Raw genomic sequence first — 27071 nt, forward strand, 5'->3', positions numbered from 1 at the left:
CATAAAATATATTGCACTGTTTGCACACAATCACAATGTCAAAATGTCAAATTCTTTTTAAGCAGCTTTTTAAAGTCTAGCAGTTCTGCTTTATTGCCATGACAATCCGAACACCTTTGAAATTGTAAAGTTGTTTAATTAATACCACTAAGTAATGGCTAAAAATGCTTTCTAAGTTTGCCTATATTGATATGGAATTATGTGTGGGGTAAGTATTGAGAATGGAAATTGTAAATGCGTGTTCACTAATCACATAACATAACTCTCTTTTTAATTTAACTACGAGGAAACAAAGTTGCACTGGCAATAAAATACATGATAAACTGTATTCCCTTTTCATTATTTTATTGAGGTGAATAAACTGCAGACTAAACACTTGCAAAGCGTAGTCATGAAAGCAAATAAATAATGATTCAGAATGAGAATCACATGAATGAGGATCGTGATCGTGGATATTGCACGGAGTTTAAATTGTCAAGAATGAGATGGACATGAATAAATGCAGTGAATGAATAGAGCTTACGACAATGGTAGAAATGACGTCGAAAGTCCAATGAAGATGATGGTGGATAAAACGAAGAAAGGGGCTCACGCGATGATTTTGCCGAGGCTTGATGGTTGAAACGCGACTTCATTGACGTGGTTGAAGAGCCGAGAAGAACACGATGTCGATGCCGACGCTCGTGATGATGATGATGATGAATGTAGCGTTCGGGCGAGAATAGAGAGAGAGAGAAGAAATGTGGCGCTCGACGACGAGGCAGCGAGTCGCTCGATGTCGAAGGCCAAGGTTGAAGCGTATTGAAGACATGAAGCCGGTGGTGAAGAAGAGCAGTGGGTCGCTCGATGGATCGATGAGCCGGACTTTGAAGTGAAATCATCAGAGTTGCAGTGAGACGGACTCGTTGATGAAAGTTCAGACGAGCTCGTGTGTGAAAAGAGCTACCGGAACGAAGAAACTGGCAGCTCCCAGCGGAGAATCAAGAGCCATTATGTCGGGTCCTGATTTAAACGTTCCACTGCAAGACTGCCCGTCCTTTGAAGACGGCAGAGAAAGAATTGATGTGCCATACAAGAGGTGATATAGGCACGGAAAAGAATTCTCCAATTGAAAATGAATTAGGTTATAATTGAAAATGGATTTGCTCCTGGTGTATGCATGAAGCAAATTGTGGTAGAGGCGACATTCTCAAATTGACGTGTTGCTTCCATGAAGAACTTTGAGAAGTGTATAGAGAAGAGAGTTATGATGGAACGTAAGTCCTCTATGCCACCATTTTAGACACCCACACTTCTCACCAACCCTCATTTCTAAAGGAGAATTATAAGGGAAAGATAACGACATTATGTAAATGAGATTTTATAAACTATTTGAATGCCAGTAACTCATCATAAACGAAACCGAAATCGGCCATTCGGGGAAGCTTCGCGACGGTTTTTTTTTCTTGGGGGGGGGGGGGGGTCGATTGGCCGTCGGGCTGGTTTCGCTTTCGTCGTTTTGACCCTCTGATCTCTCCTGATCTCTCCAAAAAGAGATTAGTGTTTTGACCGGGCTCTTAATTATCTTTTCACAAAACGGATTATACACCGTTTATTTTGGACGGGACATGTATACGTCTTTGGGGACCGTCCCACGTGAGTGGCGCCTATGCATCTTGCTCTCCTCATGTAAAAATGGAGGTGAATAATGCCTTAATATGCTGCGGCACTCACGTGATGTATTATGAGGATCTAATAGGATAAGGATTATTGGAGATTGACCAAGCATGAAGGCAAACACATGCAGAAATTATTCTTTTTATCTCCACTCCACAGGCCTATACAGTAGTGAAGATATTAAAAAACAATACCATGCGCTTAATAATAATAATAATAATAATAGCCTAATAGTCCACTCCAAATTTTATTAAACCGAAACGGTAGAGAGCGTTTATGTTGAAAAGGCCAGGCCCGTTGAGCCAAATTTGCCGGCAAGTTAGCCGAAACATTTTTAGAAGGAATCTAAAAATTTGATATCATCATTTGAAGAAAAGGAAGAAGATTTTTTTCGACAATGCCATAACCGACAAAAACGGACGTACGAGGAATATTGTTCTCCTGCTTCTCATGCTGCATAGATGTTAGAGATATTGCAACAATTTGTAATTAGATGTGACATTTCAGTAACTGTCTACAAATGAAACTGTAACCCCGAACAAAATAATGATTAGAGATAAGAAAATATGTAATTTATTGCCATATAATCATTATCGTTCGAAATTAAATGAAAGGCATGCTTGATCTTTTCAAAGAAGTTGTCCAAGAGAAGGAGGAAAAGAGATCTTCAACCTTCATGGCAGGCCCAAAGTTATCCATCATTCATTCATTGATTTAATTAAACGATTGAGTTAACCATTCGTTCATTCCTTCCTTCCTTCCTTCCTTCCTTATTATTAATCCGATGTTCAACTACCCATTTAATATTCATTAACATGCTGTATCATTCTTGCTCAGTATTGCCATATTAACTTCGGCTACTCTATAAAAATGCTAAGTTACAGCTATTCTTAGCCTGGCGAAGCGACAGATGGATCAAACATTGGGATAGAATAAATTTATGTCCCATTTGCAGGCCCCAAAAATGAAAAGGTTAAATTGAAACGGCATGGACACTGCTCACGTTTAAATTTCACAGATAGAACATACGTGACATGTTTATAATTCCTGCAAATTTCTACAGAATATGATGATGGCTGCAAATGCGACATGGTACACCTTTAAGTTACCCATTTAGTTCCAATGGCATCGCGTAACATGATAGATGACACGGTAGTCTGGCTTTCCACAATCCTCCTCATCTAAAAAATGGGCGAAGAAAAAGGGGCACGGAGGGGTCACCCCTACGCAAAGCAAGGAAATGTCTATCTTGTTTATAATAATAATACTAATAATAGCTCACATTTATAATGCGCCTAATACTTTGTTTCTAGGCGCGGAACATATTATTACCCCGGTCATCGGATTCAGGCTTACTCGCAACACAATGTATGCACATTTTCCACTCCCTGGTGATAAAAGTTGCCCCTCTTATGAGGACCGAGGATTAACCCTTTTTTTGCGCCATGTGTTCTTTTTTCTTATGGCAATAACAAAATACGGTCCTCTTGATTGAATTTATTTTACTTTATATTTTCATTCCAGGGCAATGATCATTTAAATGCATGTGAGGATAAAGAACTAGGTCGCCTCCTTTCTTTGGAGTTCACACTTACCAGAAAACAGGTCATTGATTTTTCGAATATAAATCACATGGGCATTAGAACAAAGCAACTGCATACGTTGGGTGGTGCACCCCCCTTTTCGGGCAGAAACACACAATGTCCCCGGATTTGAATCACGGATTTTAGTTGAAGTGACAGTCTATAATTCGTATCCATCAATGTATGGTGAATGTGATTAGGGGATAAGTGTTAGAGCGGGGAAAATTGCATACGTCATAATGCATTCACGATCGAGGTCCAATGTCATTGGTCAGTCTGATATCAGTCTGTTCGCATTGACAGCTTATTCCCTTCTTCCAGCAATAGAGCCATATTCAAACGCTTCTCTTCACGTAAATGTCGTGCAGGATTGTATCGTAGGGGAAAGTTAGCATCATGTAGGAAAGGGCCGGACGACAAATTATGATTCTTTTTCATAACATTTTTAAAGCACGTGACCGTGAATCTCCTTTACAAAAAAGGTACAATCCTGCAACTTTTCAGTGTGAATCTGATGTCTACTTGAACCAGGTTTGTCCTCCAAATTCTCCAACCATCATGTTGCTGGTAGTGAAGTGACTGATTCGACCTCGCTCGTTCTCATCATGAACGATTGATTTTTAAAATCATTTCCATCTATCTTCCGACATGGTTCTTTTAATTACGATGACCGTGTGTCTCTTGTTTTGCGCGGGAAACTTTTATTTGACAACAGGACAGTTTACCGAATCATTGTCTCTGAATGGTGCACAAGGAGGTGAGTATATTGTTTTGCTTGCGTGTACCATTTCCCTCTTTTAATAATGGGCGTTTCATTAAGATCAAGCTATTACACATTGGGTTGGCCTGCACATTGAGAAATATAATGCTTTTCTTTTAATTTGTGCCAAACCGTTTCATTGGCAGCACCTCTCCGATCAAATGCATGTTTTAATTTTAAATGTCACGAAATCTTACAAGTTGCGGATCTCCATCGTGAGGGGAAGGATGCAGCATTAAACATCAAAAAGTGCAAATGTGCGCATTATTTTAATGGTCCAGGATGGGGTGGAAGAGTCAATATTTGCACCCACGGGTGCTGCCACAGCGGTCGATGTTTTCACATCTATTCTGCTAGAAATTACTCTTTACCAGCCTTCATATACTTTGCTGATCTCTGAGAAGTGTCTAACTTTCGTTTTTAAGTGGCCCAAACATTGTGGAGCGTGTGTGCAGCGCTTTGTAACTGCAAGGAAAAGGCGCCATATAAAATATCTTTTGGATTGGATATGAAAATTGATTTTTAAAATTTTTTTTTAGTGCATTCCTTCCAAAGGAATGCCTTACAAAATAATATCATGACTATTTAATAAGCGTGGAAGATAAATACAGGAGTCAAACAACTATCACAAAGCAAAACATTATACGAGTAAGAATATTCATAGACAAACGTCTTATCTTACCATTTCAACGTAATCACAGCAAAATATCTGAAATCTAACATTTCAAAAGCTGAAAGTGAATACGGGAAAGAAAATCGTTTGCTTGTTTTTTTCCAGGGCCTTATACAGATTTTTACCTACCAGGAATTTGAATATAGTGTCACAGCGAATATGATACGATCGATTTTCAATATTTTGACTCATTGATGTTTAGAGAACATGACAGATGGCATTTCAATTCAATTTAAGTTAACGTTTCTTTTCCAAATTGTCGTATGTTCAAATATGCAAAGGGAAAATATTTTACATATGGCAAGTTTTCTAAGCATGTCGACACATTAAAAAAAAAATGATGAGAAAACAATTAAAAACCGCATGTGGTGAAAAGAACGAGGACATTGGAACACACACACAAAGGACAGACAACGACACAGGCATTGCAAATACTTTGATATTAATAGCGGTGTAAAAAAGGTATTAAAAATTCGCAATTTTGATAACTTGTCTTGATACAAGGCTTGTATTCACATTCAAAGTTGATTTCTTTCTTATAACTATCGAATTCTCATAATAAGTTTGACAGTGATTATGTTCACTTAATCTTTAGTGATGTACGTCTACAATTAAACGAAATCAGAATATTTTCGTATCTTATCATTGCGAAAGGAATGTATTGAATAAACTAGAGAGAAATAAGAGAAAAATAGACAGAGATAAAAAGAGAGAAATAAATAAACAGAGATATGCAGACAGGAAAAGAGGGATGAAGAGAGAGAGAGAGAGAGAGAGAGAGAGCGAGGAAGGAAGAAAGAGGAAGAGAGAAAGGAGAGAGAATGAGAGAGAGAGAGAGAAAGAGAGAAAGAAAGAAGTTCCTTATTTTAATTTCGATTCAATGAAAAGGACGTGTCAGTTCAATAAAAACAATGACAGGTAACAGACAAACATTATTGTTAATGACAGCAATCGAGTATGTACAGTTTTGAAGAAGTTCTTTCAAATCAGCAAACACATTACTGTGGACATTCGTTTATCAGTTTACACGAGGTCGTGCCATAATGACATCGAGAAACATCCCGGAGAAACATCTTTGGAATTCTTTTTGTCATATCTAAAGTGAACAATGACGATGATATCCTCATATCATCCTAGCAAAAGCACTCTATTATCTTGTAGTATACGACGAGAAATCAATGGAGAAAAGATAAAACGCATGGTTTTAATTCATTTTTCCTTCTTATTGCCTTCCTCTGTGAGGAATGAACTGCTATAGTTGCAAGAATGGTATTTAGGTATATACAATCAGTCATGATTTTATATCTTTTGTATTTTTCCGGATAATTTCTTTCAGTGATATAGTCTTTGAGATAGAACGCTAGAGACCTAAAAAGTGATAGAGGGAGGTGAGAGACAAAGACAGACGGGATGAATGAAGGAATAAGGGTGCAGTCTAGGGAAGGGGGAGAGAAAAGAGGACAGCGAGAGAGAGAGAGAGAGAGAGAGATGGAGAAAAAGAAGGAGAGAAAGAGAAAGTGTGCGGGGAGAAAGAAGAAGAAGAACTGAAGCATAGGGTAGCGGTAGCGCAATATACAATTCAATTAAATTTCTTGTTATAGACCATTGTGATGGCAGTTCTGCCATCGCGGTAAACATGATAGGCGACATAGTAAACCAATTTATATATCCAGTACTACCATCTTATACAATGCGTTCCAAAGCATTTATACATACTAATATTCGTTTGTCACAGGCAGACCTCTTTTTGTATGTACAGGAAACAAACAAATGCCATGCTTATAATTATTTGAAAAAACAAGGAAATTTTATCCTTGTTTTTTTTTCGTCAAATGGGAAGCATATGTTGAAGAAGAAATACTCAAATCATATATATGGTGATATCAGTCTATATTACAAGGAGAAACAAATCGATGGTGATAGAGAGATGTACGCAAGCAAGATTTGATCTCACATACGTATTTCATAGTTTGATCAACAATACGAGCGGCATGCATATGCCTACGTCAAAGCTGGTTACTTACATAATATGAGTAAAAATGAATCCGTAGAATTTTCATTCATTAATCCAGCAGTTTATCAGCCGAAAAAAGGTTTTACCCACTAAACCATTCAATTGTAGCATGAAACTTCTAAAGATTCCTTTCTTTTACTCTCATCGTATTTCAAAACTTGGACATAATTTTCACAATCAAGGGGCAAAACGAGACTAACGTAAATTGAAGCAACCCCCAACATTTAAGTTGTAAGGCAGATGGCAATTTTTTACAATTTTATTCTAAATGATTGAACAAATGCAGGAAACAGATCTTACCATTTAAACATTATTACAAAAACTTATCTGAAATCTAATATTTAAAAAGCTGAACGTGAATACGGGGACGAAAAGCGTCTGCTTAACTTTTTTCCAGAGCCTTATATAATACAGATTTTTACCTACCAGGAAGTTTAATATCATACATTAGTGTCACAGCGAATGTGATACGATCGATTCTCAATATTTCGACTCATTGATGTTTAGAGAACATGACAGGCGGCATTTCAATTCAATTCAAGTTAACGTTTCTTTTCCAAATTTTCGTAATTCTAAAATGAAAAGTGAAAATATTTTACAATTGGCAAGTTTTCTAAACATGTCGACACATTAAACAAAAAATATAATGGGGAAAACAATTAAATACATCATGTGGTGAAAAGAACGAGGACATTGGAACACACACACAAAGGACAAACAACGACACAGGCATTGCAAATACTTTGACAATAATAGCGGTGTAAAAAGGTATTAAAAATCCGCAATTTTGATAACTTGTCTTGATAGAAGGCTTGTATTCATATTCAAAGTTGATTTCTTTCTTATAACTATCGAATTCCCGTAATAAGTTTGACAGTGAATTATGTTCACTTAATCTTATGTGATGTACGTTTATAATTAAACGAAATCAGAATATTTTCGTATCTTAACATTGCGAGAGGAATGTATTGAATAAACTAAAGAGAAATAAGAGAAAAAATAGATAGACAGAGATAATACCAAAAGAGAGAGAGAGAGAGAGAGATAAATAAACAGAGATATTCAGACAGAGAAAGAGGGATGAACAGAGAGAGAGAGAGAGAGAGAGCGAGGAAGGAAGAAAGAGGAAGAGAGAAAGGAGAGAGAATGAGAGAGAAAGAGAGAAAGAAAGAAGTTCCTTATTTTAATTTCGATTCAATGAAAAAGACGTGTCAGTTCAATAAAAACAATGACAGGTAACAGACAAACATTATTGTTAATGACAGCAATCGAGTATGTACAGTTTTGAAGAAGTTCTTTCAAATCAGCAAACACATTACTGTGGACATTCGTTTATCAGTTTACACGAGGTCGTGCCATAATGACATCGAGAAACATCCCGGAGAAACATCCCGGAGAAACATCCATCCTTGGAATTCTTTTTGTCATATCTAAAGTGGACGATGACGATGATATCCTGATATCATCCTTTCGTGAAGGCACTCTATTATCTTGTAGTATACGACGAAAAATCAATGGAGAAAACATAAAACGCGTGGTTTGAATTCCTTCTTCCTTCTTATTGCCTTCCTCTGTGTGTAATGAACTGCTATTGTTGCAAGAATGGTATTCATGTTTATACTGTATATACACACACATATATATATATGTATATTGACAACAATAGCGATATAAGATCACAAGCAAATCATTTTCATTGTTTCTAGATATCAGCCATATATTTTGTTTATGTGGAAAATAAATGTATTGCCTAATTATGAGACAAAAGTAGTGGTAAACTATTATGTCAGTTGAAAAACAATTCGTAATGATTAATATAAGAAAATGATTTAACAACTACAAGGGTGATTTTGGTAGCTTTAGTTTACTAAACAGAAAAGAAAAAAATGAAAACATATGCAGCATCATATTCGAACCGTTGCAGTGAATTGAAAGATTTAATGGTAATTCATTAGAAAGAATATTGCTTTCGTAGTGCGTTACATTAGAAGGCTTATTAGAGGCTCATGTAGCAAATGTATTCGACCGATATTGTGACAAAATAATGCAGTGATGGATCCAGGATTCTTTGTCAAAAATTAATTACATGATCACGCTATCCTCGCCGAATGTTCTTAACATTTTAATATTTTCGGGGGATGTATTTATAACTAGAGGCAGATTTTGGCCGCCACTGAAAAAATATTTGTCGAGCAACTGGCCTAGTAGACGTAAAAAAAAACAAAGTCCCATCAGCACGGTCGCCTTTGCTATTTGCAATAGAATTCGATTTGTGTCGAATATCAGCATGCATGCACTCCCTTTGGCTGTTGGAATTACATGATGATATATTTTGATTGATGAGACAATCTTGGTTAGTTTATATCATTGAAATTCTTAATTTTTCCGTTTTTACAAGATGTCAATTTTGAATGATCTCTAATGATGTCTATGATTACATATGCTGATTTCCATTTTATACATTCGGTTGATTTGATTTCTTATCTGTCTTTCCGGATGATTTCTTTCAATGTCGGGTTCCGAGCGTTTGAGAAAGAACGCTACACTCTAAAAATAAGTTTACCCAACATGAGGGCGATTATGTGTCCAACCAACTATTGGGTAAATTAAAGATTTAGCATGATTTACCCAGTGTTGGATTAAAAGAAAATACCCAACATTTAACCAACAAAAAATTATCCAATCAGAAATTCACCCAGTTCTCACCATAATGTGTAGCATAAGTTAAACACTATAGTTGGGCAAATAAGTTGGATAAAATATTATATATGCAAAAGGAGATTAGTGCCGCGGCGGGACTCCAATAAAAGAACACAACCCTATTGTTCGATAATAATGTTGCCCGACTTACGTTTGCCCAGATACATCTGCCCAACCTATTTTAAACATTTAATTGGGTAAATACATGTAGTAAATGGTTGGGAGAAAATAACCCAGATGTTGGACAAAACCGGCCCAACTCTAATTTGCCCAATGACATTACCCAATTATTTCATCGGTTACTACATGGTTGGTAGGAAATAACCCAAATATTGGACAGCATTTGCCCAACATCGATTTGCCAAGTAACACCTACCCAACCTATTTTTTTTTAACCTTTCATTAGGTAAGTTCATTATAGTAAACGGTTGGGAGAAAATAACCCAATTATCGGACAAAATTTGCCCAACTTCGATTTACCCAGTAACATCTGCTTAACTTTTAAAGAGGGAGAGAGGAAGAGAGAGAGAGAGAGAGAGAGAGAAAAGGAGAGACCGGGTGAAAACAGGTAGAAGGGTGGGAGAGGATAGAGAAAGGGGTACGAAGATTGAGAGAGAGAGAGAGAGAGAGAGAGAGTGAGAGAGAGAGAGAGAGAGAGGGAGAAGAGAGAGGAGAAGAATAGGTGATGTAAATGGGTACCTGGCAGGAATTAATTCCTTGAAATTGAAATGCTGGAGCGCTGTATAAACGGCAGCTAGGCTAAAGCCGGGGTAATAATAAATGCGCCTCGGAATAGAATTATCTAGATAGACGGCGCTTTAGAAATGACTATTATTATTATTATTATTATTATAAAGAAGAAGAAGAAGAAGAAGTGAACTCGGGTAGCGCAATATAGAATTACAATTGTATTTCTTGATATATATTGTGATGGCAGATCTGCACACCGCGGCTAACATGATAGGCGACAGGAAAAATTATCGTACATCTTTAAAGTATGCCGCACTACCATCTTATACATGTACAATGCGTTTCAAAGCCTTTATGCAGAAAAATATTCGTATGTCACGGGCAAGACCTATTTTTTTTTTGTATGTACAGAGGACAAACAAAAGCCATGCAAATAATTATTAAAAGTTAACAAATATTTAAAAAATAGGAAAATTAATACTTGGCTTTCTTTTTGTCCAATGGGAAGCATACGGTGAAGAAGAATTAATCAAATTATATATCTGGTGATATCAGTCTATATTACAAGGAGAAACGAATTGATGGTGATAGAGAGATGTACGCAAGCAAGATTTGATCTTACATACGTATTTCATAGTTTGGTCAACAATACGAGCGGCATGCATATGCCTACGTCAAAGCTGGTTACTTACATATTATGAGTAAACATGAATCCCTAGAATTATCATGCATTAATCCAGCAGTTTCGTAGCGAAGTATTATAAACGGTACCACTAAACCATTCAATTGTAACATGAAACTTCTAAGGATTCCTTTCTTTTTACTCTTGTATTCCAATCGTGAAATTTCTAAGGATTCCTTTCTTTTTACTCTTGTATTCCAATCGTGAAATTTCTAAGGATTCCTTTCTTTTTACTCTTGTATTCCAATCGTGAAATTTCTAAGGATTCCTTTCTTTTTACTTTTGTATTCCAATCGTAAAATTTCTAAGGATTCCTTTCTTTTTACTCTTGTATTCCAATCGTGGACATAATCATCATAATCAAGTGGCAAATTGAGAATAATGCAAATTGAAGCGATCCCCCAAATTTAAGTTGTAATGCAGATGACCATTTTTTAAAACAATTTTCTTTTAAATGATGGAAGAAAATGTAGGAAATAGATTGGTGATTTAAAGAAAGTTACAAAACAAAATAGTGAACTAACAAGAAAAGTCAGTGAATATTATATAAACAATAGGAGTTGACGTGTATTGAATTAGGGACAGTGCATGTATGGACTAATTTCTAATTAAGAACAATTCTCGGTGAAAATTTGTGATTAGTGATGTAACGTAACACATGACATAATAGATACTGTTGAAATATTGAACTATTTCCGCCATACAAATTGCACCTTGAAGTATTTCACATATTTATATTTTGTGGCTTGAAAATACGCCTTTTGATTTTTAAGTGTTTCCACGTGTCTGTTAACTTGATAGCATTGAAAAAGAAAAACACTTTACATGTTCTGTTGTACATGCTGAATTACATTGTTCACCCGGTTGTAAACATAAAGGTTGTCAAAACCATTAGCCATCGACAATATGGACTTTCGACTTGTCCAGAAGCATTTCACTTAGCATGCCGAGGAAGCGTTTATTGTCGATAATTCAACAGACGGTAGATAACAAAAAAGAACTTCTACATGAGACTGAGGCATATGGAAAATATATTTAGACATAATGCACAAGAAATACGGATCTGAAATTAAAAGCTCGATTGGAAGCATGAGAGAACCATAGGCTAGAAAGGAAAATTAAAAAAAACAACAAAAAAACAAAAACTAACGCAGTTTTTTTAATACTAAAGTCGATTGTAACAAATCAGAACAAACTCTTAGCAGAGAAAATAGTTAATATACAGTTTCCTTGGGTGTGGAGGGTAGGGGGAGGGAAGCTCTGATGTCAATTGAGAATACATGTATAGTTACAGGAAAATAAGTTGTTAAGTATTTCCCCCAAATTAACTTTGCAAATGACTACTACCCCATTTTATGATTTTCGTACGCCAAAGTATTGACGATAGCCTTCAGTTTGAAAAAGAAGAAGAAGGCAAAACAGTCCCTTTATATAACCTGAACAGTATTGTCTTGCTTGAGAGTTTCACATTTCAATCGTGGTGATTCCTTCACTCTCGCACGATATATCAATACATTTCATCAATGCTACGAAGAAAACAAATATTTGACATTATATCCAATATCAATTACATTCTCTGTCAGTGTTTGCATTCAGTAATTCAAATTCTTCCATTTTATCGCAATCATTTTTATCACATTGTCATAGCACAACTATAAAGACCTTTTAAATTAACCTTTTAAATTATTACCCCTCTATTGCAGTAGTTATAAATTAAATTTGTGTTGTTATCGTTAGGTAGTGGCACATTTTTCTATAAAAAAAAAAATCAATAATTATCAAAAACTATTTTAGAAGATTCTATTTCGAACTCTATAGTCCTTGAAGTATGAGCCAAACTATTTTTATGATACTGTGTTTGACACGCATCAACTTGAAGGATAGATTCAAAGCGAAAAGAAACGAAACAAGAAACCAATTTTGAATTAATGGAAAACGAAAAACTCTTCACCGAGCAACAAAATCAATAAACGCTTCCTCTGAAAGAAACGAATTTGATAGCGAGTACATGAAGTATCTTTAGGAGAAAACTTCTAATTGGACCACAATGTGGTAGACATGGTAAAGAGAATCACTAAAAGCGAAGATCGAGTCCATTAGTATAATAATGGTCAATACAATGGGACGCATTATATTGACCACTAATAATCAACAAAAGAGATGTATTTCGCTGATGAAAAATGCAATTTTCACTCCATTTTCCCGACTTGAATAGCGGATGAAAGATGCTGAATGTACTACTTTGGACAATTTGTAGAATCCAGGTACCACAGGTTTGCCTTTTCAAAAGGAGTAGAATGAGAAGTAAATATACAGGCCTACATGCAGCTTTAAAAGTTAATTATTTAAAATATCAGATAAGGTAAAATACCAATCATCGAACAACCATGTAAGAGAAGAAGTAGTAAGAGAATAAGAGGAGTATAACAAGAAAAATAAGCAGGTCAAGTATGGGAAGAAAATGAAGAAGAAGAATAAGAAAAAACCCAAGATGAATACGAAAATAAAAACAATAAAAAAGAGATGAAAAAGAAGAAGAAAAAGAATCACTTCTTCTACTGCTATTGGTGGATGTACATGTATAGGCGCCAAAGCTTTATATAGTTACTTGGTTCAAGAACAGATTGTCTCGTGGTTGAAATTCAAGACAACCTCAAAAATTGCATAGTATAAAATAATTGCAAAACGTTTGTGTCGAGATGAACATGGCAAGACGTACCCGCAAAGAACTGGATATTTGTTCATTAATTTTATGACGTTTTTGACGTGTGATAATAGTTATAACACATTTCTGAACTTTCTAATTCTTTTCCATATTTTTTGGACAAAAATATCGCAATGGCAGAATGACAAAAACTTGGATTACTCACGAAATATCCTCATATTCCTGATATAACTAAAAGGTTTTATGTTTTTGGACCAAATTAAAACAAAAACACATGTGCGTGTGCGTGTGTGTGAGGGTATGTGCGCTAGCGTGTGTGTGTGTGTGAATTTTAATCCCACACCCATATTTTTTTGTGCGGTGCCTTTCCCTCCTTTCGCACTCGAAAATAAGTTGGTTAAAAATTTACCCGATATTAGGCAAAAAGAGAACCTATGTGTTTGTTGAGTATTTTATTAAAATCATTCTGATGATCCAAAGACCTCCAAATACTTGTTTTATGTTGTATGTATCATGTCACAGGTACATTTTATCTATTTTTTCTCTGTGAACAATGCATGTAAACGAAACGAATTTCCTTCTGGACCAATAAATTTGAATTGAATTGAATTGAATATATGATAATTCTTGCTTACTACATAGTTACGTTATCAATTTTAAATATGAAATATGCATCCCTTCGGGAGTTCTACACGGCTTCTTTCATAATGAAATCGTTTGACCATTTCTCAAATTTTTCCTACCGTGGTCCTGCCGTACTTAACCTTTTAACGAAATGAAATGAAATGGAAACGGTCTGATCTGACTACCACATGTCAATCACAGCTGTGTCAATCGTACGGCCAAATTTTAAAGTCTTCGTCAAATAGAATAGATGGTCAGTAAATAGAAAAAATATCTGCAGATCTCTCATCATAGAACAGCTTTATTTCAAAATCAATACACCGCCGTATCCAAGGAAACAAAAATGTAGAATATTGATTGTACCAACAACATAAATATCTTACAAATATCAGACCCCTACCATGCGAAGAATCACACTCGGTCTCTATCAGTGTTTGTTGTGAAAACAACAATGTATGCTTTATTGTTTTAATAAATTGAAAATGTAGCAGTTTTATATTCCATAAGAGAAGATTATATGCATAGTCATGGTAGTAACAAATTCAATTTATGCAGATGATTTAAATTTGAAAATGAAATTTACTTGGTGAAATTTAAGTGTTGAAGCATTCGTCCATGGACCAATCTGATCAGAGGAACAATGTACGTATGCACCAACAATTAGTTCTTGTTGGAAAGGCGCCGCGCCACCTTCCAACCCGATGGTCCATTATCTATATCCTCGAACCTCAGTCTAATTGCCACATTGACACCAAACCGATTCCCAAATCGACCCATTCATGGCCATTCGGTCCAATGTAAAGTTTTATTCGGTGTATTTTCAGTTGGTTGTTATCTCGCCGGTGTGACTGAGGCATTAGTATACTTGAACGGTCGATTCCTTCGGGAGAAATGATCTTGTTTTGACCCATTATAAGAAGTGCAAGTGATGGAAAAGCACTTCACCACAGAAGACCCTGATCTTTTTAACGGATTATGTGACAGTGAAGTTGATATGCTTATTAATGGCCTCGTAATTTGATTTGGGAAAATGCGAAAAACTGCGGGTGCATGACAGAATGCAAGGTTTTTCTTGTAAGATAATACGAGGCTTTATAATACTGTGAATTCTCATTATAATTGGTGTAACGAGATGACCACGAGCAACTCCACAATATTCAACTACTGGGTTATAGGGTTACACAAAAAGTGTACTCAATGTGGAAAACTGAATAAGAAATAGAGCTAAAAATACAATAGGTCAGGTCCCCAAATCCTGTTTGTCTTCGAATTTAGAGAACGTTGTTTTAAAGCTCATTATTTCTGAAATAGGGCGTAAGTCAACTCCTCCTTATACTGCTCGATACACCAATGGCGAGGAAAGGCGGCCAAAGGCGAAATCGAATCGTGCAATAAATTTCCCATATTAATAGAGTTTTTGATTTTATCTGCTCTCTCCCCCCTCTCTCTCTCTCCCCCCTTTTTGTTAATCTCTTTCTCTTTCTCCTCTCTGACCATCTTCCTCCGTCAACTATCTCTCATGTCTTGTTATAACTCTACCCATTTAATATCTCTTTAGTATTTTAAAGCTGCCTTCGATATTTCTGTTTTATCATTGAAGATCATCTTTCTATATCTCTACACTACCCGCATAACCAGTCCTGTAAAAACAAAAGCTTTTTGTTTTAATTATTGTTAGCATAAGAATGTGTAAATACTAAACAGTATTCTTTTCGTGCATATCGCAAAGGGCTAATATTCTCCCTCGTTGACAAATCATTTAAATGCCCAAACCCCCATCTAAAAATGTGGTCTAAACCAGATTTACTCATTTTTAACACTTGAAATCTTAATTCTTGATTTTAGTGTTAAATACATTTCTAAATTACTGGTTTCGTATTTGATTATTATAATTATTTACTATAACCTGAACAATGGAATACGTATCAAGAAGAAATCAACATACAGCCAAGTGGAGTTCGGTGTAATGGCGCTGGAATAAATGCAACTAAATTAATATGTCAACACTAAAGGGGGATTGATAAGAGATGAAACAAATCGATTTGAAGTATTTCACGTAATTTCATTATTCATCCAAATTTACAGAAGCATCGGTAAGACTTGTAGGCGGATCGACACCTTCGGAGGGCCGAGTTGAGATTCTACATGCTGGACGATGGGGGACGATCTGTGATGATTCATGGGATCTTGTAGATGCCAACATTGTCTGTATGAGCCTTGGCTACGCCAACTCCGTAGCGGCTCTACGCAATGCTCCGTTTGGCGAAGGCACAGGTACGACATCATATAGAAGGGCGGCAAGAGAGAGAGAGAGAGAGAGAGAGAGAAGGGGGGGGGGGAGGGGGCGGCGGCGAAGGTGCCATGAATATTCCCTTTTTTTAGAAGATGATGTGATATTTTTCTTCTTACCGGGTACCCAGCCATTTACTTTACTTGGGTAGAGAGTTGCAAATGTATATTAATGAAATGCCACAGGATATTGATATCGATGCAGAACTCGAAATGTGATTAATGTAATCCATAGTCCGGTGACGTGTCCATTAGACCACGATATCTCCACCGTGATATTTCTCTAGATAAAATAAAAGCAAAATAAAAAGACGAAAGTAATCGATGCATAGCACCATAAGTGTTATCGACGAACCTAAAAAGAGGATCAGAAGGAACAATTTCATTTACCCGGTATTTACTATTACTAATGAATATTATACAACCTGTTTCTAACGTTGCTACAGGGGACTATGTAAAGATAGGCCTTTTTTTCCGAGGTACAATAGTTATTTTGTTTAGAAAAAAATATTTAAAAAGCACATGGCTGTTGGGGTTCTAGGACACCTACCCCCTGGACATCCACCCCAGTCAACTACCCCCTAGGACAACTACTCCCTAGGACAACTACCCCCCTAGTGCTACCACTCTCTAGGACGACTACCCCCGTTAAACTACCCCCTACGACAACCATCCTCTAGGACAAATACCCCCTGGACGACTATCCTAGGGGGTAATTGACCTGGTGGGTAGTCCTAGAAAGTAGTTGACAGGGGGTGGTTATCCGGGGGTGGATGTCCAGGGGGTAGGTGTCTAGATACGGGATGTTAGGTCTCAGCTTATTAGAAATTCATGCTTCTATGCCTTCTTTGCCTAATTATCTTGTATTTCTGCCTTCAGGTGACATTCTTCTAGATGGAGTAGAGTGTTACGGGAACGAATCCTCCATTTTGGATTGCCGTCACGGTGGTATAGGGATTCAAGACTGCCATCACGACGAGGATGCAGGGGTTCGATGTTCCACTAGTGCAGGTATCAATTAAAAAAAAGAAGGAAATTTCTCGTAACATGTTACCGAATTACATGTTTTAAAGCTTTTATATATGGCATAAAGATATGGACTAGGGACATTATGGCAAAGGCTACAACTCTTGCGTGAGACAAAAAGTATGACCCTCAATAGTCCCTAACAAACCACAGAGGGAAGAGAAGATGATGAAGAAGAATAAGAAGATGATGTATACAAAAGAAGAAGGGGAGAAGAAGGAAAGGAAGAAGAAGAAGCATAATGTTTCTAAAATGCAATGAACAGAAAGTCCTAATATCGGCAATGAAAGGATTAAAATTTGGTCACGGATTTGTGAACATAATTATGTAATTATACATGGACATATTGTTTGTAGGACCTCAAATAAGTCATAAATGGCTACAACTGTTTTTCTGGGAAACAAACGCATATTGTCATTAAAGTGTCATAGAATACAAAGTTGTAGGTCTAGCATTTTCTTTCGTTTTCTCTTGACTAATGATAAACAGTTCGTCTTGTGGACGGGAAATACCCATGGGAGGGAAGAGTTGAAGTGTTCAACGATGGTGCCTGGGGAACTGTCTGCAGGGACAACTGGGACATAGACGATGCCGAAGTGGTCTGCAGAAGTCTAGGCCTAGGCGAGGCCATCGAGGCAACAACCGTCATGGACTACTACCAGGACTACCCAGATGATGCTGAGGTGGTTGATGATATTTTCTTGGATGAAGTCCAGTGCGTTGGAAACGAATCCATCTTGCTAGACTGTCCACACTCTGCCTTAGGCGTTCACGACTGTAACCATTCACAAGATGCAACAGTAACATGCAATACTGGCGGTAAAGATAATTCTTTATGAATGATTTAAGAGGTTCAAGTTGGATTGCACGACCGAATTTCTACCTAAAACACTAAACTCAACTCCTTACACCTAAAGGTCTATGTTACAGCAGGATTTCTTAAATCACTGATAAAACTATTCACTTATAAAATGACCTCGTACACACTTGAAAACTCACGTTAACGGTCAAAAAAAAAATATCAGCAACGTAAACTACTTTCTTTTTCAAAACGCTTCTACTTCCACATACGCCATTATGTCTTATAATGATTACCGATGTTAAAATCTATTTTAATTTCGTTCTTGTAAATTTACTCTCACACAAAGTCCAAATACCATCTTAGACATGACTTGTAATATTGTGGGGGAACTCAACTGTCAATTTGTATGCGCCATAGTTCACTGTCATCCATTATTGTCTCTGAACAGTTCGTCTAGTTGACGGCAAAAACAGCCTTCAGGGTCGGGTGGAGGTGTTCTTCGACGGTGCCTGGGGTACGGTCTGCAGCCATCACTGGGACATCAATGACGCTCATGTGGTCTGCAGGAGTCTCGGCCACACATACGCCCTGAGCGCGTCGTCGTACGCGGAGTTTGGGCAGGGAACGGGCGACATCGTCTTGGATGGTCTCCAATGCACCGGTGGCGAAACGAATATCTACGTCTGCGAAAACGACGACACGAATTTCTTCAAATGTTTTCATCGAATGGATGCGGGAGTCACGTGTTCACCCGACGGTAAAATTAAATGCCATTGAAAAGCCCATTTTTCCGAAGTCCTTTTATATTACAAATAATGTCAAACTACAACATCAGAAAAGAAACAAAAGAAAACTAGACTTTAATTCGTCACTTAGACGAATTAGGTGATACGTATGATAATGGTTTACATAACGAATAATGCATTACACGATATATTATTTTGTAAAATGCTTCTCCCTTTCATATGCTTCTCCCATTGTGAACTATTCATATGTCAAGATTAAATTGTGTCTCCTTGATCATCGTGGATCTAGGGAAGATAGATTGAAACAATATATGACCTTTGACCCTGTGCAGTAACCAGTTACACATTTGACTCTAATTTACATCATGAAGAACACTTTTTGACGATTTTATCTTATTCAAAGAAATGAAAATGTAATTGATAAATGATTATCATCATTATGATAATGATGATCATGATGATCTTGATCATGATCATGAGCGCGATCATGACATCTTATTGAAAAAATGAGGGTTGATTTAGATAGCATATAGTCTCAGCTACAACATACTCAAAAATCAACAAAATCCAAGCCGAAATAACGGCGATATTGCTCGCAAAAGACAGGAATGTAGACTCCAGATTTTAGAAAAAGTCATCTCCCATAGGGATTACACGCAAAAAGTAATGGATTAAGTGAAAATAGGGTAATAATAAAGTAAAAAGGGTTATTTATGACATTATTTGCGAATCTACGTGTTTAAATAATCAAAGGAGATGGTACAGTGAAGGTCAAAAGGAAAAAAAAAGTGAAAAAAAAAGTGTTGGAGACACCCGGACTCGAACCAGGGATCTCGAGGTTGGAAGTCAAGTGCGTTACCGATATACCAAAACATCTCCCATTGCGATTACACGTAAACGGGAAATGGAATTCAGAAATCCTACTTTGCAAGTGAAATATGAGCATGATCTCGGCATCTAATCGAAAAATAAAAGGCACACTTTTGATAGCTCATTGTCTCAGCTACAACATATCCAAAGTTCAGCGAAAACGAAGCTAAAACAACGGAGATTTTGCTCGCGAAAGACAGGAGTGTAGAATCCAGTTTTGAGAAAAAGTCATGTCCTATAGAGAATACACGCAAAATGCGTAAAATTGACATGCCTCCTTTAATCGCAAAAATACACCATGATACTTTTGTCAAAAATAAAAATTGTGAATACTACATTTGTAGAAAATTGTCTCAGCTAGAACATATCAAAATTAAAAAGAAAATTGATCAATATTTACAGAGATACAATTAATTTTCCAAAAATATGCTGACGTCATAATATGCAAATTGAAATTTTGAGTTTGGAGGCCATTATGATGACGTCATGAGTTAATTGAGGATAAAATGAGACATGAAATCATATTTCCGACTCATAATCTATCCAAATATGACAAAATATTAGGAGTTTCTATCTATTCTAAAGAGTTACAATGAATTTTATATAGGCATGTTTTTGCCCATGTATTGTGGATAAAGATAACGCAAATCCGCGCGTGCTGTCAACTTTGACGGACGCTCATTGCGTTAATAAAAGGTGAACAACTTATCAAAATGCTTGGAAAAATGTACCGAATATGATGACAGAAAAAAATCGGCGATTCTAAGTTGCAAAATGCCAGTACGCGCGAAAACGCGCGCGCATGCGCGTGTGCGTAATTTTTTTATCAAATGCTCCATATGGCCTGAAACGTATGCAAAAAAAATTTGGGATGATTTAGAGCATTTTAAATTTTTGCGCGCGCGTAAACGCGCGGACGAGCGCGCACGCGCGCATTTACGCACATTTATTGACCTGAAATTGACCGGACGGATATTGATCTAAATCGTGATAAATATGAATGAGAAATTACTATTCGTTATGAAGATATGATCATTAGTTGATTTTCACAAAATGGCGCCTGGATGACGTCACGATGACTTTGAGTCTTTGAAAATTCACGCAGTTCTAAGTTAGACTAAGATCTATCATCATTAAAAGATTCATGACAATGGCTTCATTCAGTCTTGAGATATCTTGCGAACAAATTCGAGGAAGAATAATAATAAATAAATAAATAAATAAATAAATAATAAAAATCTTGACGAAATCAAAAGGTGATACGTCTACGTACGTATCACCTAATAACGCAGCGGTTTAGCCGCGACGTATTCGAACGAACCTCAAAAGTGGTTTCTATAAAATAAAATAAAATCCTAAAGTGACTGTTATGTAGAGAGTAAAAATATTATTATCTAGGCTTATAGAAAAAAAAACACGATTATGTAAATATGTATCTTCTTTCTACATACTGCCAATACAGATTACGCGGTCTTTCTCGTCAACGGGAGCACCTATCTGGAAGGCCGTGTGAAGGTGGCTTATCAGGGTTACCTGGGAACTCTCTGCGATACTTCCTGGGACCTGAATAACGCCAATGTCATCTGCAGAAGTCTCGGCTTCGGACACGCCGTCAGCGTACATGGCGCGGACGACTTCGGCCAGGGTATCGGCGAGATCATCCTCGACGACATCCACTGCGTCGGCAACGAGAGCACTATCTTTAATTGCTCTCATAGCGGGCTCGGAGTTAATAACTGTAATCATTCGCAAGACGCCGGGGTTACTTGCTATGGAGGTGATCTTTCCTTTCACTATATCATGCGATCCGTTCTTTATTTAACCCGAATGGTTAAAAAATGCAGGTCAAGTTATGGCCTGTTGGCCGTTCAAATAAGCAAATGTTCTCTATGTGCCATGTAGTTTGAGTTATTGTACTTTGATATTGAACGTATCCCATATTCTCTTTTCTTCAACAGAGGATGTCTGTATCAGTGGACTATGTGAGAGAAAGGAAACTCTTAACGGTAGGAAGATTTTTTTTTTTTTCTCTTTAACCTCAATCAGAGGAACTTTATTATTCAAATTGACATTCCTTTTTGTTTCTTTTCCTTCAAATAAACAAATTCAACTCATATACAATCATAAACAAATAAAATATTGCAACGTCCCATTAGTTTGTTCATGAGTACATCTGTTTTCGTTGTCTACAGCATCTCAATTAATTTCTGTACCATATTGTTATTTTCTCTTTTAATACTTTTACAGTTCAAATAAAATGTCAACTCATATTTAAGACTACGATATAGAGTTCTCGCATGTGTTCTATTAAATGATTGTAAATTCTTTATGTGGTTTCTATATATTACATACTCAGCAAAATTTATTATTAAATTTACTAAATGACAAATTGAGTTTTCAACTTCATAACCAAGTATTAAAATCTGTTCAGTCATCTGAATATTTAGACCACATAAATTGAAGATTACACCTGAAACAATTCTCCAAAACAATCTTACGTTTTCACACTCCAACATCATATGCTTAGTGGTTTCTAGCGTATTACATATCTCACATGTATTATAATCTAAGATCTTCCATTTGCATAAATTGTATCGTGATGGTAAAATCATATGCAAAAGTTTAAAGTTAAATTCTCTGATTTTATTATTCCGTACAACATGAAATTTAAACTGTAGAACAGATGACCAATTAAAATCCGCATGTAAGTGTAGTCGTTGTTGCCATGCGTTTAAAATATATGGGTTTTTCTTATTTTTTTGCACAATCAGTGAATATATTATTTTCGTATTAAGTTTTGACAAATCTATCATATCCCCTGTCGAAATCTCAATGGTCTGTAAATCAATTACTTCATCACGTTCTACATCCTGTGATTTACGCAACCATACCAAGGGGAAAGCCTTTTTCAACATAGCAAACTTAAAAGCAAATAACATTTTGGGTAACCCATATCTTTGGGCAGTTTCGTCAGAGTTTTTCCATCGACCGTCATTAAGAACATGGTGTACTCTTTTTATTCCTCCTCTCTCCCACACCTTAAAATGAAGCATTCGGTTCCTTATTTTAATATTACTATTATTCCATAGTATCGTTCTCATTATGTTATTCGTCCCTTCAATATTTACATATTTTAGTTCAGACCATATACAAAGCAAATCAAAGTAAAAATATGGCAAATTTGCTGTTTTACATAATTTTTCCATGTCTTTCTTGTGACAGTTAAATTCTAAACTTAAGGGTATTCCCCCAACCTTGTCAATCCAATAGGAAAACAATGTTTTCCATGAGGTATTTTGACAGTTCAAATATTTCATTATCCATGAAAGACGCAATGCACTAACTCTAGCTTCCAGATCAATCATTCCCAACCCCCCACTTGTAACATCATTAATACAAATATTTCTTCTTATTTTTTCTGTTTTTGAGCGCCACAAAAAGGAGTATAATAACTTATTAATTCTTTTGATGGCATCTTTGGGTGCTGGAACAGCAGTAGCCACATATACTATTTGTGATGCAGCTAGCATCTTTATAACTGTGATTTTCCCGTAGTACGTCAGATGACGCATTTTCCACAAATCTAAAATTCTTTTAATCTTGTCAATTTTTCCTTCCCAATTTAGTGTTTCTACTTCTTTTATATTCATCCCTACATAAATCCCAAGAAATTTAAATGGATCGTTTGAAAAAGCCAATCCTTCAATTTCATTTGCATCACATCTTTGTGAAAGCTGCATTATTTTCGATTTATCCCAATTCACCAAAATACCAGCATATCTGCCAAATTTTTTTATTTCGTCCATTGCATGTCTCACTGACGCAAGTGAACTGAGTGTCATTACCGTGTCGTCTGCATATTGTGCAATTTTAATTTCTGTTTCAAGTCCTTGATGATTTTTATCTAGAACTTGTATACCTTTAATATCTTTATTTTGATTCACCTTTAACGCTAAGATTTCTGCAGTAATAATAAATAACAATGCTGATAGTGGGCATCCTTGCCTTACACCTTTCTCAATTGTGAAATTTTCTGAGAGCCATCCATAATTCATAACACTACCACATGCATTGTGATATAGTGTGCGAATCCATTTTATATATGTATCTTTGAACCCAAATATTTCCAACGTTTTAAAAAGAAAAGAATGATTAACATTGTCAAAAGCTTGTTTGAAATCGATAAACATAATAATACCCGGAACATGTTCTGACTCACAATAGTCTATTATATCTTGTATAAGACGTACGTTTTCAGTAGCTGACCTTCCTTTCATAAAACCCGACTGATCGACCGATACTATAGTATTTATTACACGCTTCAGTCTATGTGACAAGGCACGAGCAGCGATTTTGTAATCGACATTGAGTAATGATATTGGCCGCCAGTTGCCAAGGCGCGTCTTAGGACCTTTTTTATACATAAGAGTAAGAACAGATTGTTTTTGTGACCATGACAACTCCCCATTACAAAATCCCGTATTCAGACTTTCCAACACCAGGTCTTTTATCTCTGACCAGAAACATTTATAGAATTCCACTGTTAGGCCATCACTGCCTGGCGATTTATTATTATTCATGCCTTTTAATGAGTTCCAACATTCTGCTTCAGTAAGTAAACCTTCGCAGCTGTCTGCTTCTTCTTCGCACAATGAATGAATATCTATGTTTGTAAACACGTCGTGAGAGCTATATTGATGATCATCGATTGAATACAAATTCGTATAATAACTATGTATGTGCTTTAAAATATTATCTTTCTGAATTTTCCCATTAACTTCTAAAGAGTCTATTTCTTTTTTCTGGCCCCTTCTCTTTTCGAGTTGCAAGAAATATCTATTTGATTTTTCACCCTTTTCTAACCATTTCTCCCTTGAACGTACAAAAGCACCTCTACATTGATATGTATACCATTTGTCAATATTATTTTTTAGTTTCTTCATTCTATCGTTATCCTCTACAGATAGGTTACATTCATTTTCACATAGATCTCTTAATTCTTTTTCTAAATTAACAATGTAACATTTTTTCTTTTTATTCACATCTATTGCATATTTCATACTAAATTCCTTTATCTTTATTTTACAAAGTTCCCATTTTTGTTGCAAATCTAAGTGTCTATATTCAAGTTTTAGTTTTCGAATAACATCTGTGACATTTGTTCTATATGTCTCGTCCTCAAGCAGAGAGCAGTTTAGTTTCCAAATACCTTTCCCACGCTTCTGTTCATGAACCTTAATCGTAAGTGAAACAGCATTGTGGTCACACTTTAATGCAGGTCTGATATCGGTTGAGTAAACCCTGTGCATAAAATCAGCTGGAACAAGCCAATAGTCTAATCTTGAAAACATCTTTAAAGAAACCTGTCTCCATGTAAACTGTCTTTTATCTGGATTTTGCTTTCTCCATACATCAATCAAATTGAACAAATGTTGAAAACATGAAAGATTACGCTTACGTATATTTATGTGTGAAATACCCCTAGTATCTAATTTTCGGTTTTGGACACAATTAAAATCACCACCTACAAGAAGCACATCATTATGGTTCTTGTACTTATTTGACCATATTTTTAAAGTTTTAAAAAACTTTTCTTTCAGCGTACTCTTTGTTGGTGCATATATATTAATACAAAAGTATGATTTACCATACAAGCAAAACTGTAATGCAAGAATTCTTCCGTCTCCTCGTGTGAAAGCTTTTACTGATATCAGTGAACTAAATAATCGGTTGTGTATTAGAATCACGACTCCTTTTGAATGATTTGTTCCATTATTGAAGTAACATGCTCCGTTCCACTCTGATTTTATTATTGATTCCAGATCTTTTGTTACAAATGATTCTTGTAAAAATGCGATATGACATTTTTGATCATTAATCCAGCGAAATATTTTGCCTCTTTTAGTCTTGTCTCTTATTCCTCTTACATTGAGGGACACAAAAAGTATTCTTGATACTTCATTCATCGTTTCTTGTTTGTTTTTTTCAACAGTATTTCGTCATCTTTGTATTATGTAGCTTTGCTATTTTTTCTTACTTGAATTTCTTGGCTTTACGGGTGCTGGTTTCTTCTTCAATTTGCGCTGATTCTTGGGATGTGGTATCGGCTCATCATCGCACTCGCTTGAAGATTCCTCATCGCCACCCGAATCGATTTTCCCTGATGCATTGCTGTCGCATTCTTCGCTGCTGTTGACATGTGACGTACTAGCTACGCTAACTTTTGCCGATGTCACATTTGATGCGTCGCGTACTTTGCTGGCCGATCTCGTACCGGTTGCAACGCTACTCGTGCTGGCATCTGCTTCAGGAGCCTTGTCCTTTCTTTGGACTCCGTGGCGGACGTTGGCGATAAAGTCCTCGAGACTTGTCTGTCGCGTCGCTTCACGTTCCTTGCTCATCTTAGCTTGATCGTGCGGTGCGGATTTCCCCTCGGCGTCAACTTGTGGCGTTGCCACGTCATGATCGCGATGGTCGTTATGATCGTTAGCAGACGACGCGTCATTCGTTGCCATGGCATTACGCAACATGTTGGAGCCTTCGGGACATGCGCTTAGGAAGGAAGATATGACTTAACCTAAACGGTAGACAATAATAGTTACATTCAAACATTCGAAAAATCCGTTAAGCCTGTATTGATTGGTATATGTAGCATCTTTTTTATGAGTTATGAATGAATGTTTTACTGTGTCACTAAAATGGGAAATTGTGACTTTTGAAAATTATGTATAATCAGCTCGAGACAAGTCGAAAGTGAGTCAGTAATATATATTGCTACGAATGTATTCATCTGGAAGTAAGAGGGAAAAGAGAGTTTATTTCTTATCTTAAAGGTAATACAAAGTTTTCGTAAATTTAGAAAATTGGCTGGATAGGGATTCTTTACAATTTTGATACATTTGGATGCTCATGTAGATGTATTATGGGCACTAAAAAATTTAGCTCCTAAAACACTTCTGCTTTTGAGAAAAATTGAATATCAAATAGCGCCTACGGCCATACAACGGTAGCTGCGACCATGAAAATATCAGGATAATTGTAGTTGTGATATATAATTTCCTAACGAAAAGCCAATCGGTCGATTATAGTCAATAAACATTGTTTTATAGTTAAATTAATATCTTGACCTTGAGAGGGAGCTATACAACATAAAGAGTTAATTATTTACAATTTCATTACTTGAGACTCCATTTTAACCGTGACAACGATCACTGAATATTGTAGGATCGCATATGCTTCCAATATGTTCATTTGAACAAATTTCATGACCCCATACCAAAACTTTGTATTT

At 36.3% G+C, this 27071-nt stretch overlaps 2 protein-coding genes across 2 annotated transcripts; both read left to right on the forward strand.

Moving 5' to 3' along the window:
* Positions 1 to 8046: 8046 nt before the first annotated feature.
* LOC115926393 (scavenger receptor cysteine-rich domain-containing group B protein-like) lies at positions 8047 to 18201 on the forward strand. The gene is made up of 4 exons (XM_030991070.1): positions 8047 to 8158; positions 16133 to 16321; positions 17216 to 17347; positions 17852 to 18201. Exons 1-4 carry the CDS (start codon positions 8047 to 8049, stop codon positions 18199 to 18201), a joined length of 783 nt encoding a protein of 260 aa, XP_030846930.1.
* Positions 18202 to 18585: 384 nt separating this feature from the next.
* Positions 18586 to 23013, forward strand: LOC115926394 (deleted in malignant brain tumors 1 protein-like). Its single transcript, XM_030991071.1, has 4 exons — positions 18586 to 18921; positions 21243 to 21557; positions 21739 to 21786; positions 23003 to 23013. The coding sequence occupies exons 1-4, from the start codon at positions 18891 to 18893 to the stop codon at positions 23011 to 23013; spliced, it is 405 nt and encodes a 134-aa protein (XP_030846931.1). The 5' UTR covers positions 18586 to 18890.
* Positions 23014 to 27071: the final 4058 nt, after the last annotated feature.

Source organism: Strongylocentrotus purpuratus, unplaced genomic scaffold (genome assembly GCF_000002235.5).
Source record: "Strongylocentrotus purpuratus isolate Spur 01 unplaced genomic scaffold, Spur_5.0 spur5_scaffold_2, whole genome shotgun sequence".
In the NCBI taxonomy this organism is placed as follows: Eukaryota; Metazoa; Echinodermata; class Echinoidea; order Camarodonta; family Strongylocentrotidae; genus Strongylocentrotus; species Strongylocentrotus purpuratus.

Excerpts from the sequence above, each read along its gene's own strand:
- LOC115926393 (XM_030991070.1), top strand. The coding sequence starts at position 8,047 with ATGACATCGAGAAACATCCCGGAGAAACATCCCGGAGAAACATCCATC. Across the intron at positions 16,322-17,215 it reads TCCGTTTGGCGAAGGCACAG|GTGACATTCTTCTAGATGGA; the intron begins GTACGACATCAT and ends TTCTGCCTTCAG. Across the intron at positions 17,348-17,851 it reads TCGATGTTCCACTAGTGCAG|TTCGTCTTGTGGACGGGAAA; the intron begins GTATCAATTAAA and ends AATGATAAACAG.
- LOC115926394 (XM_030991071.1), top strand. The coding sequence starts at position 18,891 with ATGGATGCGGGAGTCACGTGTTCACCCGACG. Across the intron at positions 18,922-21,242 it reads AGTCACGTGTTCACCCGACG|ATTACGCGGTCTTTCTCGTC; the intron begins GTAAAATTAAAT and ends CTGCCAATACAG. Across the intron at positions 21,558-21,738 it reads CGGGGTTACTTGCTATGGAG|AGGATGTCTGTATCAGTGGA; the intron begins GTGATCTTTCCT and ends TTTCTTCAACAG.